The sequence below is a fragment of the Coregonus lavaretus genome (assembly GCF_964263955.1).
Source record: "Coregonus lavaretus genome assembly, contig: HAP1_SCAFFOLD_685, whole genome shotgun sequence".
NCBI lineage: Eukaryota > Metazoa > Chordata > Actinopteri > Salmoniformes > Salmonidae > Coregonus > Coregonus lavaretus.
The window spans coordinates 95,679-111,281 of NW_028162819.1; the positions used below are offsets into that span (position 1 = coordinate 95,679).

The following is a 15,603-nucleotide window of genomic DNA, read 5'->3' on the forward strand; positions in this document are numbered from 1 at the left end:
TAAAGACAGAGAGGTTCATTACCACTATCTCTTCCTAATGAAGGAGGATGACTGGAGTAAAGACAGAGAGGTTCATTACCACTATCTCTTCCTAATAAAGGAGGATGACTGGAGTAAAGACAGAGAGGTACATTACCACTATCTCTTCCTAATAAAGGAGGATGACTGGAGTAAAGACAGAGTGGTTCATTACCACTATCTCTTCCTAATAAAGGAGGATGACTGGAGTAAAGACAGAGAGGTTCATTACCACTATCTCTTCCTAATGAAGGAGGATGACTGGAGTAAAGACAGAGAGGTTCATTACCACTATCTCTTCCTAATAAAGGAGGATGACTGGAGTAAAGACAGAGAGGTTCATTACCACCATCTCTTCCTAATAAAGGAGGATGACTGGAGTAAAGACAGAGAGGTTCATTACCACTATCTCTTCCTAATAAAGGAGGATGACTGGAGTAAAGACAGAGATGTTCATTACCACTATCTCTTCCTAATGAAGGAGGATGACTGGAGTAAAGACAGAGAGGTTCATTACCACTATCTCTTCCTAATGAAGGAGGATGACTGGAGTAAAGACAGAGAGGTACATTACCACTATCTCTTCCTAATGAAGGAGGATGACTGGAGTAAAGACAGAGAGGTACATTACCACTATCTCTTCCTAATAAAGGAGGATGACTGGAGTAAAGACAGAGAGGTTCATTACCACTATCTCTTCCTAATGAAGGAGGATGACTGGAGTAAAGACAGAGAGGTTCATTACCACTATCTCTTCCTAATGAAGGAGGATGACTGGAGTAAAGACAGAGAGGTTCATTACCACTATCTCTTCCTAATGAAGGAGGATGACTGGAGTAAAGACAGAGAGGTACATTACCACTATCTCTTCCTAATGAAGGAGGATGACTGGAGTAAAGACAGAGAGGTTCATTACCACTATCTCTTCCTAATAAAGGAGGATGACTGGAGTAAAGACAGAGAGGTTCATTACCACTATCTCTTCCTAATGAAGGAGGATGACTGGAGTAAAGACAGAGAGGTTCATTACCACTATCTCTTCCTAATGAAGGAGGATGACTGGAGTAAAGACAGAGAGGTACATTACCACTATCTCTTCCTAATGAAGGAGGATGACTGGAGTAAAGACAGAGAGGTTCATTACCACTATCTCTTCCTAATGAAGGAGGATGACTGGAGTAAAGACAGAGAGGTACATTACCACTATCTCTTCCTAATGAAGGAGGATGACTGGAGTAAAGACAGAGAGGTTCATTACCACTATCTCTTCCTAATAAAGGAGGATGACTGGAGTAAAGACAGAGAGATTCATTACCACTATCTCTTCCTAATGAAGGAGGATGACTGGAGTAAAGACAGAGAGGTTCATTACCACTATCTCTTCCTAATGAAGGAGGATGACTGGAGTAAAGACAGAGAGGTTCATTACCACTATCTCTTCCTAATGAAGGAGGATGACTGGAGTAAAGACAGAGAGGTTCATTACCACTATCTCTTCCTAATAAAGGAGGATGACTGGAGTAAAGACAGAGAGGTTCATTACCACTATCTCTTCCTAATGAAGGAGGATGACTGGAGTAAAGACAGAGAGGTTCATTACCACTATCTCTTCCTAATGAAGGAGGATGACTGGAGTAAAGACAGAGAGGTACATTACCACTATCTCTTCCTAATAAAGGAGGATGACTGGAGTAAAGACAGAGAGGTTCATTACCACTATCTCTTCCTAATGAAGGAGGATGACTGGAGTAAAGACAGAGAGGTTCATTACCACTATCTCTTCCTAATGAAGGAGGATGACTGGAGTAAAGACAGAGAGGTTCATTACCACTATCTCTTCCTAATAAAGGAGGATGACTGGAGTAAAGACAGAGAGGTTCATTACCACTATCTCTTCCTAATGAAGGAGGATGACTGGAGTAAAGACAGAGAGGTTCATTACCACTATCTCTTCCTAATAAAGGAGGATGACTGGAGTAAAGACAGAGAGGTTCATTACCACTATCTCTTCCTAATGAAGGAGGATGACTGGAGTAAAGACAGAGAGGTACATTACCACTATCTCTTCCTAATGAAGGAGGATGACTGGAGTAAAGACAGAGAGGTTCATTACCACTATCTCTTCCTAATGAAGGAGGATGACTGGAGTAAAGACAGAGAGGTACATTACCACTATCTCTTCCTAATGAAGGAGGATGACTGGAGTAAAGACAGAGAGGTACATTACCACTATCTCTTCCTAATAAAGGAGGATGACTGGAGTAAAGACAGAGAGGTACATTACCACTATCTCTTCCTAATGAAGGAGGATGACTGGAGTAAAGACAGAGAGGTTCATTACCACTATCTCTTCCTAATAAAGGAGGATGACTGGAGTAAAGACAGAGAGATTCATTACCACTATCTCTTCCTAATGAAGGAGGATGACTGGAGTAAAGACAGAGAGGTTCATTACCACTATCTCTTCCTAATGAAGGAGGATGACTGGAGTAAAGACAGAGAGGTTCATTACCACTATCTCTTCCTAATGAAGGAGGATGACTGGAGTAAAGACAGAGAGGTTCATTACCACTATCTCTTCCTAATGAAGGAGGATGACTGGAGTAAAGACAGAGAGGTACATTACCACTATCTCTTCCTAATGAAGGAGGATGACTGGAGTAAAGACAGAGAGGTTCATTACCACTATCTCTTCCTAATGAAGGAGGATGACTGGAGTAAAGACAGAGAGGTACATTACCACTATCTCTTCCTAATAAAGGAGGATGACTGGAGTAAAGACAGAGAGGTACATTACCACTATCTCTTCCTAATGAAGGAGGATGACTGGAGTAAAGACAGAGAGGTTCATTACCACTATCTCTTCCTAATGAAGGAGGATGACTGGAGTAAAGACAGAGAGGTACATTACCACTATCTCTTCCTAATAAAGGAGGATGACTGGAGTAAAGACAGAGAGGTACATTACCACTATCTCTTCCTAATAAAGGAGGATGACTGGAGTAAAGACAGAGAGGTACATTACCACTATCTCTTCCTAATAAAGGAGGATGACTGGAGTAAAGACAGAGAGGTACATTACCACTATCTCTTCCCAGGAGCCTTTATAGAAGACGGGACTGTTGACGTTCCAGTAAGCACACAGACATTCTAACCGGCCCAGCTGGAAACACAGAGAGGACAGGGAGTAAACGCACTGGGTCACATCAACAATGTTACACCAATGTTACAAGTCAACAACATACAGCACAGCTTTGCCATGAAATCTGTCAGCCCTTTCCATGAAATCCATCTGTATAAGTTACGGACTCTGTTACCTCAGTGGAAAGTGTTACCTTGGACAGAGTGACAAGAGCTCTTAATAACATCAACATGTATTAATTTATGCTACACAAACAGCTGTTACCTTGTAGATGATTTTGGCTGCCTCGTTCAGTATACACACCTTCCAGTTCTCATCGGTTGTCTACAAACAAAATCAAAGAGAAATTCATGTTTTGTTTTCGGAAAGACTAATTCAATCTTGTCCACCAGTGTGTGTGTGTGCGTGTGTGTGTGTGTGTGTGTGTGTGTGTGTGTGTGTGTGTGTGTGTGTGTGTGTGTGTGTGTGTACACCTGTAGACTCAGCTCAGCCAGGGTGACTCCCATGGAGAGGGGCTGCTGGGAGTCTGATATCTGTAACACACAAACCATAGAGCCAATCACACAACCTCCCAAAATGCACTGGGAGACAGGAAGTACTAGGAAAGGATGTGAGGAAATGAGACAAGGAGAGGAGGTGAGGAAAGGAGAGGAGGAGACAAGGTGAGGAGACAAGGAGAGGAGGTGAGGAAAGGAGTAAGGAGGTGAGGTGAGGAAAGGAGAGGAGGAGAGGAGGTGAGGAAATGAGACAAGGAGAGGAGGTGAGGAAAGGAGAGGAGGAGACAAGGTGAGGAGACAAGGATAGGAGGTGAGGAAAGGAGTAAGGAGAGGAGGTGAGGAAAGGAGAGGAGGAGAGGAGGTGAGGAAATTAGACAAAGAGAGGAGGTGAGGAAAGGAGAGGAGAGAAGGTGAGGAGACAAGAAGAGGAGTTGACGAGAGGAAATGAGGAAAGGAGACAAGGAGAGGAGGTGAGGAGAGGATATAGGAGAGGAGGTGAGGAGAGGACACAAGGAGAAGAGGTGAGGAAAGGAGAGGAGGAGAGGAGGTGAGGAAATTAGACAAGGAGAGGAGGTGAGGAAAGGAGAGGAGGAGAGGAGGTGAGGAGAACAGGTGACAAGAGAACACAAGGAGAGGTGGTGAGGAAAAGAGACAAGGAGAGAGGAGGCTGTGTGAGGAGTGTTGTGTCCCAGCTCTAGAAACTGACGTCGTCCTCATATCGGATATGGATGCTGGTGATCTTCACTTGCAGGTTCTTGATGACTTGCGTGGCCAGCTTCTCGGCAAACGTATCCTTTTTCTCATCCTGCTGAGGCTTTTCTGAAAGGGATCAGAACAAACTACTCAGGCAGCTGATAACGTGCACTGGTTGAAATCCACGGAAGTCATTGGAGGATTTAAGATGATGTCTTTTGGTCAATACTACTGTCACAACGCACAATCGCATTGACAGTCACACACGCACACAAAATACATGCACACCAAAAAACACACAAGTACCTACCCTGTTTGTTTTCACGGCGTTTTAAAGACTTTAGACTCCTGAAGCCTTTTTTCTGTTTTCTACTCTTAAATCCTTTACCATTTACGCAGCATTAACAGGGGAATAACTGTTAGTGGATATAGTCAGGGCAGCATTAACAGGGGAATAACTGTTAGTGGATATAGTCAGGGCAGCATTAACAGGGGAATAACTGTTAGTGGATATAGTCAGGGCAGCATTAACAGGGGAATAACTGTTAGTGGATATAGTCAGGGCAGCATTAACAGGGGAATAACTGTTAGTGGATATAGTCAGGGCAGCATTAACAGGGGAATAACTGTTAGTGGATATAGTCAGGGCAACATTAACAGGGGAATAACTGTTAGTGGATATAGTCAGGGCAGCATTAACAGGGGAATAACTGTTAGTGGATATAGTCAGGGCAGCATTAACAGGGGAATAACTGTTAGTGGATATAGTCAGGGCAGCATTAACAGGGGAATAACTGTTAGTGGATATAGTCAGGGCAGCATTAACAGGGGAATAACTGTTAGTGGATATAGTCAGGGCAGCATGAACAGGGGAATAACTGTTAGTGGATATAGTCAGGGCAGCATTAACAGGGGAATAACTGTTAGTGGATATAGTCAGGGCAGCATTAACAGGGGAATAACTGTTAGTGGATATAGTCAGGGCAGCATTAACAGGGGAATAACTGTTAGTGGATATAGTCAGGGCAGCATTAACAGGGGAATAACTGTTAGTGGATATAGTCAGTGCAACAGTGACATCACAGACAAACATCAGAACAGGTTGAAGACAAAGCCAACAGTAGTGACACATCAGGTCTACAGAAGGAGAGAGGTTGCAGAGGACTTCCACCAGAGGTGACTGTCCAAGCCCTCAAAATGTGTTTTTTTACGTTTTCAACATTAAGTCTCGATCTCTACATAGATGACAAAATGTGCAGATACAAATGTACGTGTTATAAAGCTTCATTCCAGTCTTCTATTGATTATTCGAGTCTATTTCTATAGTCAGCTTGTGTAGTGTATTAGTGGGGATCTGTATAATGATTTGGCTGGGGTTCCTGTATAATATGATGCAGGAGCTGTCGTCTATAGCTAATGTCTGGCTGGTCCACTACAGAACAGAACAGAACCTCATGTCTGGCTGGTAAACTACAGAACAGAACAGAACCTAAACCTGGCTGGTCCACTACAGAACAGAACAGAACAGAACCTAATGTCTGGCTGGTCCACTACAGAACAGAACAGAACCTCATGTCTGGCTGGTCCACTACAGAACAGAACAGAACCTAATGCCTGGCTGGTCCACTACAGAACAGAACAGAACAGAACCTAATACCTGGCTGGTCCACTACAGAACAGAACCTACCATGCTGAGGCTCCTTGTACACAAGACTTTCCAGATTAAACACCAGCTCTCCCGTCTGAGAGTCTACGTGTCCCGCACCGTGAGGTGAGCAGCACAAGGTCAACAGCAGAGAGAGAGCAGTGGTTAGTCTAAAGACACCATCAGCAGCACAAGGTCAACAGCAGAGAGAGAGCAGTGGTTAGTCTAAATACACCATCAGCAGCACAAGGTCAACAGCAGAGAGAGAGCAGTGGTTAGTCTAAAGACACCATCAGCAGCACAAGGTCAACAGCAGAGAGAGAGCAGTGGTTAGACTAAAGACACCATCAGCAGCACAAGGTCAACAGCAGAGAGAGAGAGCAGTGGTTAGTCTAAAGACACCATCAGCAGCACAAGGTCAACAGCAGAGAGAGAGCAGTGGTTAGTCTAAATACACCATCAGCAGCACAAGGTCAACAGCAGAGAGAGAGAGCAGTGGTTAGTCTAAAGACACCATCAGCAGCACAAGGTCAACAGCAGAGAGAGAGCAGTGGTTAGTCTAAAGACACCATCAGCAGCACAAGGTCAACAGCAGAGAGAGAGCAGTGGTTAGACTAAATACACCATCAGCAGCACAAGGTCAACAGCAGAGAGAGAGAGCAGTGGTTAGACTAAATACACCATCAGCAGCACAAGGTCAACAGCAGAGAGAGAGCAGTGGTTAGACTAAAGACACCATCAGCAGCACAAGGTCAACATTAGAGAGAGAGAGCAGTAGTTAGACTAAATACACCATCAGCAGCACAAGGTCAACAGCAGAGAGAGAGCAGTGGTTAGTCTAAAGACACCATCAGCAGCACAAGGTCAACAGCAGAGAGAGAGCAGTGGTTAGTCTAAAGACACCATCAGCAGCACAAGGTCAACAGCAGAGAGAGAGCAGTGGTTAGACTAAAGACACCATCAGCAGCACAAGGTCAACAGCAGAGAGAGAGAGCAGTGGTTAGTCTAAAGACACCATCAGCAGCACAAGGTCAACAGCAGAGAGAGAGCAGTGGTTAGTCTAAATACACCATCAGCAGCACAAGGTCAACAGCAGAGAGAGAGAGCAGTGGTTAGTCTAAAGACACCATCAGCAGCACAAGGTCAACAGCAGAGAGAGAGCAGTGGTTAGTCTAAAGACACCATCAGCAGCACAAGGTCAACAGCAGAGAGAGAGCAGTGGTTAGACTAAATACACCATCAGCAGCACAAGGTCAACAGCAGAGAGAGAGAGCAGTGGTTAGACTAAATACACCATCAGCAGCACAAGGTCAACAGCAGAGAGAGAGCAGTGGTTAGACTAAAGACACCATCAGCAGCACAAGGTCAACATTAGAGAGAGAGAGCAGTAGTTAGACTAAATACACCATCAGCAGCACAAGGTCAACAGCAGAGAGAGAGCAGTGGTTAGTCTAAAGACACCATCAGCAGCACAAGGTCAACAGTAGAGAGAGAGAGCAGTGGTTAGTCTAAAGACACCATCAGCAGCACAAGGTCAACAGCAGAGAGAGAGAGCAGTGGTTAGACTAAATACACCATCAGCAGCACAAGGTCAACAGCAGAGAGAGAGCAGTGGTTAGACTAAAGACACCATCAGCAGCACAAGGTCAACAGCAGAGAGAGAGCAGTGGTTAGTCTAAAGACACCATCAGCAGCACAAGGTCAACAGCAGAGAGAAAGCAGTGGTTAGTCTAAATACACCAGATGTCATGATCTCATGTCTCCTCACCTCTGTGAGCAGCCATCAGTAGTCTAACTCCTCACCTCTGTGATCAGCCATCAGTAGTCTAACTCCTCACCTCTGCGAGCAGCCATCAGTAGTCTAACTCCTCACCTCTGTGATCAGCCATCAGTAGTCTAACTCCTCACCTCTGTGAGCAGCCATCAGTAGTCTAACTCCTCACCTCTGTGATCAGCCATCAGTAGTCTAACTCCTCACCTCTGTGAGCAGCCATCAGCAGTCTAACTCCTCACCTCTGCGAGCAGCCATCAGCAGTCTAACTCCTCCCCTCTGCGAGCAGCCATCAGTAGTCTAACTCCTCACCTCTGTGATCAGCCATCAGTAGTCTAACTCCTCACCTCTGCGAGCAGCCATCAGTAGTCTAACTCCTCACCTCTGCGAGCAGCCATCAGTAGTCTAACTCCTGTCTCCTCACCTCTGTGAGCAGCCATCAGTAGTCTAACTCCTCACCTCTGCGATCAGCCATCAGTAGTCTAACTCCTCACCTCTGTGAGCAGCCATCAGTAGTCTAACTCCTCACCTCTGCGAGCAGCCATCAGTAGTCTAACTCCTCACCTCTGTGATCAGCCATCAGTAGTCTAACTCCTCACCTCTGTGAGCAGCCATCAGTAGTCTAACTCCTCACCTCTGTGAGCAGCCATCAGTAGTCTAACTCCTCACCTCTGTGAGCAGCCATCAGTAGTCTAACTCCTCACCTCTGTGAGCAGCCATCAGTAGTCTAACTCCTCACCTCTGCGAGCAGCCATCAGTAGTCTAACTCCTCACCTCTGTGATCAGCCATCAGTAGTCTAACTCCTGTCTCCTCACCTCTGTGATCAGCCATCAGTAGTCTAACTCCTCACCTCTGTGAGCAGCCATCAGTAGTCTAACTCCTCACCTCTGCGAGCAGCCATCAGCAGTCTAACTCCTCACCTCTGTGATCAGCCATCAGTAGTCTAACTCCTCACCTCTGTGATCAGCCATCAGTAGTCTAACTCCTCACCTCTGCGAGCAGCCATCAGTAGTCTAACTCCTCACCTCTGCGAGCAGCCATCAGTAGTCTAACTCCTCACCTCTGCGAGCAGCCATCAGCAGTCTAACTCCTCACCTCTGTGATCAGCCATCAGTAGTCTAACTCCTCACCTCTGTGAGCAGCCATCAGTAGTCTAACTCCTCACCTCTGTGATCAGCCATCAGTAGTCTAACTCCTCACCTCTGTGATCAGCCATCAGTAGTCTAACTCCTCACCTCTGTGATCAGCCATCAGTAGTCTAACTCCTCACCTCTGTGATCAGCCATCAGTAGTCTAACTCCTCACCTCTGCGATCAGCCATCAGTAGTCTAACTCCTCACCTCTGTGATCAGCCATCAGTAGTCTAACTCCTCACCTCTGTGAGCAGCCATCAGTAGTCTAACTCCTCACCTCTGCGAGCAGCCATCAGTAGTGCCTCTTCAATGCGCTGCAGCTCCTTCTGCTTGGCCTCCTGCTGGTAGCGCTCCTCCTTCGCCGCGTCGTACTTTATCGCTTTGAAACGACACACCACGGACATAGTTAATAAACACAACTGGTGTTGGAATTACAATATTCAGGGCTTAAGTTTGGTACTTAATCACTTTGACATAGTCAGTACACGGACATAGTCAATAAACAGAACTGGTAGTAGAGATCCAATGCTCAGGGCTTCAGGGGATGTCTGGTCCTTAAATCACTTTGAACAAGACAACATGGCTACATAGTCGATACACATAGAACTGTTGATAGTAACAGTTCTGGAAAACAGCACAATTAAACTGGTGTTAGCGGTTTCAACATTCAGAGCTTTAGTTGACGGTTAGAATGCGTACATTGAACCGTGGATAGACTATAGACCTGCTTCCATTGTATGAACCAAGATTATGTTTCCTCCTAGATTTAAAAAGAGGGTGTGTTTTTGTTTTTGTGTTGTTGTCCAGGATAAGGCTTAGGTTGACGTTGGTCTGTGAAACCATCCCCCCCCAAAAAAGGCCTACACGCACACGTATGTGCGCACACACAAACACACAGTGGGCCTTCATATTAATAAAGCGAACATCATGATACCGTACAGGAAAGGAAAGGAATACTCAACGGTTCCTAGAACTGAGAGGACAACTATAGTCAGGACCAGATACCCAATTAGAAAACAGCCATGCAAAATGTAGACGTGTACTGGTGTGCAACAGCGTGTAACAGAGCTCTCTACCAGAAGCAGCAGGGAGTACATTGCTGAGTTTGTTCTTGTCATTAATTGGTTCTGCATCTGTGGATGTGTCTGGTGCAAACATCATCGCCGGTTAAAAAGGGGATACTTCGGGGATTTTGGGCAATGAGGCCCTTTTTATCTACTTCCCCGGAGTCAGATGAACTCGTGGATAGAAATGTTTGTGTCTCTGCGTGCGGGTTTGAAGGAAGTTGCTAACTCCCAGTCACTGTGCTAACGCCAGTTAGCGTTGGCTCGCACAACTACCTTTAACTTCCTTCGTACTGGACACAGAGACATAAAAATAAAAAATGGTGTCCACGAGTTCGTCTGCCTCCGGAGAAGTACATAAAGGGCCTCATTGCCCAAAATCCTAAAGTATCCCTTTTAACCGGTGATTATGTTTTATAGTATTTCTGCATCTGTGTGTAAAATCATCACCAGTTGATATGAGGTAGTGTATTTGGCCAGGACTGTATTATATCTAAGAAGTAGCCTACAGTTACGAGGCACATTTTGTAATCCACTGTACTAGGGGTGGCAGGTAGCTTAGTGGTTAAGAGCGTTGTGCCAGTAACCGAAAGGTTGCTGGTTCTAATCCCCGAGCCGACTAGGTCAAAAATCTGTCGATGTGCCCTTGAGCAAGGCACTTAACCCTAATTGCTCCTGTAAGTCGCTCTGGATAAGAGCGTCTGCTAAATGACTAAAATGTTGTTGTTTTTTATGTAAAATGTACTATTCAATGTTACGTACATCCTACCAGTTCTGAGGAGGCCCATATGTTCTATCTAAATGAGGTTGTAAACTGAGTCAGAAATTCACAGGTTACAGATTTTTTCATTTTCTTTTACAGATTTTTGCTCTCAAAAGTCACACTTTTTTTTATAGAAAAACAACCAAATTGGATGTTCTAAGTCCATAACAATGCTGAAACCACATCAGGTGACCACTATTGAGGTCTGGGAAAAATCTAAGACATTTTTACTTTTGAGTATAGCTACCCTTTAATTCAAGCGCACAGGCACCGAGCACTGTTGTTTGGTTAGTGGTGTCTCTGTAGTGCACATGAGATGGAGTTTGCTAATCAAATGGCCACCGGATTGATGCAAATAATCCTGATATCATTCTGCCAGGTAGGCAGAGGTTACTTTGTAGCTAGTTAACATTCATTGAGAAGGTTTTTGGGAAAGCCTTTCCATCTACCAGTTAGGCCCATCATTACCGTCGCTATATTTTTCCTTAAATTGTTCGAAACTTGGACATTTTACTTCATATTATGAGGCATGTCTTGCTTCAAAAGTAGCCTATAGCCAAAATCCCACCATAGAAACGTGGAGGCAATTATTTTATAAAGACTTCCTCATATTCATTCTCCTATTCTATTGGTTCTTTCAACTTTCTTTCATTGCCTCGCAGCCAAAGGCATTATCCCAGTCATATTAGCAACCCATGATAGTTGTTGCATCTTTAGATCTCAATGTCTAACGGATATTTCCATCTCTGTCCATGAAACCACTCGCACGTGCGGTGCACATTTTTAGAACAGTGTTTTCCCCGCGAATTGCATTTTGGAACATTCGCGCGTAGCCCTGCAGCCGTGTGCACGTTGCTGTGCTTAAAATGTGAAGAAATAATAGCTCATTAGCATTTTAAGCTAAACATTCTGATCTGTGTCGTCAGCCTTAATAATCGATACGGTGTTGACCTCCACTACACTACTGTGAAACGCATCGTGGGGATTGAGAAGTGAGTATGCGCAATGCCCGCTGAAAATGAAGTGGGTATATGGTGTACACCTGTGTATACCCTCCACTTCACCACTGGTGAATCCGTACTCTAATCATACACATGTTCATATGTTTGCTTTCTGCATGATCATCTATTGCCAAAAACCAGGAATTAAACTGTATTTGAAAACCTTTCCCCCAAGTAGGGGAAAACATATTGATGGTTCCTGTACATAACTTTGTCCAAAACCAAATACTTGTTGACACCGTATGTTAACCATACATACTGGCTATATGGTTTTCTGCATGACCATCTATAGCCCAATACCAGGAATTACAATGTAAATGAAAACCTTACCCCAAGTAACTGTAAATGAAAACCTTCCCCAAGTAACTGTATATAAACCTTCCCGAAGTAACTGTATATAAACCTTCCCCAAGTAACCGTATATAAACCTTCCCCAAGTAACTGTATATAAACCTTCCCCAAGTAACTGTATATAAACCTTCCCCAAGTAACTGTAAATGAAAACCTTCCCCAAGTAACTGTATATAAACCTTCCCCAAGTAACTGTAAATGAAAACCTTCCCCCAAGTAACTGTAAATGAAAACCTTCCCCCAAATAACTGTATATAAACTTTCCCCCAAGTAACTCTATATAAACCTTCCCCCAAGTAACTCTATATAAACCTTCCCCCAAGTAACTGTATATAAACCTTCCCCAAGTAACTGTAAATGAAAACCTTCCCCAAGTAACTGTATATAAACCTTCCCCAAGTAACTGTATATAAATCTTCCCCAAGTAACTGTATATAAACCTTCCCCCAAGTAACTGTAAATGAAAACCTTCCCCAAGTAACTGTATATAAACCTTCCCCCAAGTAACTGTATATAAACCTTCCCCCAAGTAACTGTAAATGAAAACCTTCCAAGTAACCGTATATAAACCTTCCCCCAAGTAACTGTATATAAACCTTCCCCCAAGTAACTGTAAATGAAAACCTTCCCCCAAGTAACTGTATATAAACCTTCCCCTAAGTAACTGTAAATGAAAACCTTCCCCAAGTAACTGTATATAAACCTTCCCCTAAGTAACTGTAAATGAAAACCTTCCCCAAGTAACTGTATATAAACCTTCCCCCAAGTAACCGTATATAAACCTTCCCCCAAGTAACTGTAAATGAAAACCTTCCCCCAAGTAACTGTAAATAAACCTTCCCCTTAGTAACTATAAATGAAAACCTTCCCCCAAGTAACTGTATATAAACCTTCCCCCAAGTAACTGTATATAAACCTTCCCCTAAGTAACTGTAAATGAAAACCTTCCCCCAAGTAACCGTATATAAACCTTCCCCCAAGTAACTGTATATAAACCTTCCCCCAAGTAACTGTAAATGAAAACCTTCCAAGTAACCGTATATAAACCTTCCCCCAAGTAACTGTATATAAACCTTCCCCCAAGTAACTGTATATAAACCTTCCCCCAAGTAACTGTAAATGAAAACCTTCCAAGTAACCGTATATAAACCTTCCCCCAAGTAACTGTATATAAACCTTCCCCCAAGTAACCGTATATAAACCTTCCCCTAAGTAACTGTAAATGAAAACCTTCCCCAAGTAACTGTATATAAACCTTCCCCCAAGTAACTGTAAATGAAAACCTTCCAAGTAACCGTATATAAACCTTCCCCCAAGTAACTGTATATAAACCTTCCCCCAAGTAACTGTATATAAACCTTCCCCTAAGTAACTGTAAATGAAAACCTTCCCCAAGTAACTGTATATAAACCTTCCCCCAAGTAACTGTAAATGAAAACCTTCCCCCAAGTAACTGTAAATAAACCTTCCCCTAAGTAACTATAAATGAAAACCATCCCCTAAGTAACTATAAATGAAAACTTTCCCCTAAGTAACTATAAATGAAAACCTTCCCCCAAGTAACTGTAAATAAACCTTCCCCTAAGTAACTATAAATGAAAACCTTCCCCCAAGTAACTGTATATAAACCTTCCCCAAATAACTGTATATAAACCTTCCCCCAAGTAACTGTAAATGAAAACCTTCCCCCAAGTAACTGTAAATAAACCTTCCCCTAAGTAACTATAAATGAAAACCTTCCCCTAAGTAACTATAAATGAAAACTTTCCCCTAAGTAACTATAAATGAAAACCTTCCCCCAAGTAACTGTAAATAAACCTTCCCCTAAGTAACTGTAAATGAAAACCTTTCCCCAAGGAGAAAAAACATATAGCTTTTTCCTGTTGTGCTTTTGTAATAGAGGTCTGAGTTAATCCTGTATAGGACTGTGCGATTTGGCCAAAATGTAATATTTCTTATTTTTGACTGTATTCTATGTTTTTGAATGATAAAAGTTGTAAATATGTTTATGAGGAGTGCATGACCCTCGTTCTACATACACCATCATGTTAGTGCCACAGACATCCATTCATGTTTTATATTGAATATTAGACCACATGTTATTTTGTACTTGATGCAATCAGCTATAGAAGGAACATTGGAACAGTCTCTCTCTCTCTCCTGGTGTTATGAATAAGCCTGTGGCTGTGTTCGTGTCCATGGCTAATTCAAGGTCCTTTGTGTCCAGTGGTTGCCTAGCAACACAGGTGTTTCTCTGCATCTGTCAACCAAACAGATGAATATTATAACTAAAAAAAACACACAGTACATCTAAAACACACATTACAGGAGAAGGACTGGGGCAATATATCGTATTTTAAAAGAAGGTACACAAAAGTATGTGGACACCCCTTCGACTTCAACTGTACACAAAATGGTGAAGTGAAATGAAAAAAAAAAGTACTTGTTTAAAAAAAAAAAAAAATAACGGAAAAGTGGTGCGTGCATTTGTATTCACCCCCTTTGCTATGAAGCCCCTAAATAAGATCTGGTTCTGTTTTTGTCTTATTTCTTGTTTGTTTCACAATAAATAATATTTTGCATTTTCAAAGTGCTAGGCATGTTGTGTAAATCAAATGATACAAACCCCCCCAAAAAATCAATTTTAATTCCAGGTTGTAAGGCAACAAAACAGGAAAAATGCTAAGGGGGGTGAATACTTTCGCAAGCCACTGTAGCTACATTGTTGAAGTATAAAAACACGAGTTATGAAACTCGTTCAGAGGGTTGTTTAACTCTTGACCTTCCTCGGGTCTACACCGAATTAGGTAAATCCGTCTTCAGGTTTAATGCCCCCCATTTTTGGAATAAAAAGCGTCTTGATTCCCTGGTGCTGCTAGGGTAGTTTAGGAGACTAATGTTGAGTTTGTTAAATGAGAATTGCATTTGTTTTGATAAAATATACACATTTATTGTGGTGCTGATTTTTTAAATTATTATTATTTTATTTTTTATTGTAACCTGTTTTTTTTGTTTGCTTGTTCATGCCGAATTTGTTGTCCTCAGGGAACCATTGAAAATGAAACCCTGGTCTCAATGGGCTCCCCTGATTAAATAAACATTTTTTTCCCCCATTTAAAATCGTTTCTGATGCTCATCTCTAGACATCAATATTGTGACACTAACCTTCCCCCAATTGAATGCAATGTATACACATAAGCATCATGTTTCTTCATGTGTATCTTTTTGCAAAAACGTACAAGATTGACACTTTTCAATTATATCATGTTGGTATAATGTTACATCAGATATGAAAGAGCTCCTTCAGAGTTAGCCACACACAAAGCCAGCCAGTCTCATTCATAGAGACAGTCCTGAAGGCAGCCAGTCTCATTCATAGAGACAGTCCTGGAGGCAGCCAGTCTCATTCATAGAGACAGTCCTGGAGGCAGCCAGTCTCATTCATAGAGACAGTCCTGGAGGCAGCCAGTCTCATTCATAGAGACAGTCCTGGAGGCAGCCAGTCTCATTCATAGAGACAGTCC

General features: G+C 42.9%; 1 protein-coding gene across 1 annotated transcript in view; it reads right to left on the minus strand.

The window, feature by feature from the left end:
- LOC311118814 (intermembrane lipid transfer protein VPS13C-like) overlaps positions 1–15,603 on the minus strand; it is a gene marked incomplete at its 3' end in the record, with an annotated part of 129,692 nt that overhangs the window by 90,906 nt on the left and 23,183 nt on the right. The window contains 5 exon segments of the mRNA XM_084193597.1: positions 3,101–3,181; positions 3,425–3,484; positions 3,634–3,693; positions 4,364–4,476; positions 9,178–9,279. Of these exon segments, the coding sequence (XP_084049723.1) occupies positions 3,101–3,181; positions 3,425–3,484; positions 3,634–3,693; positions 4,364–4,476; positions 9,178–9,279 (416 nt within the window).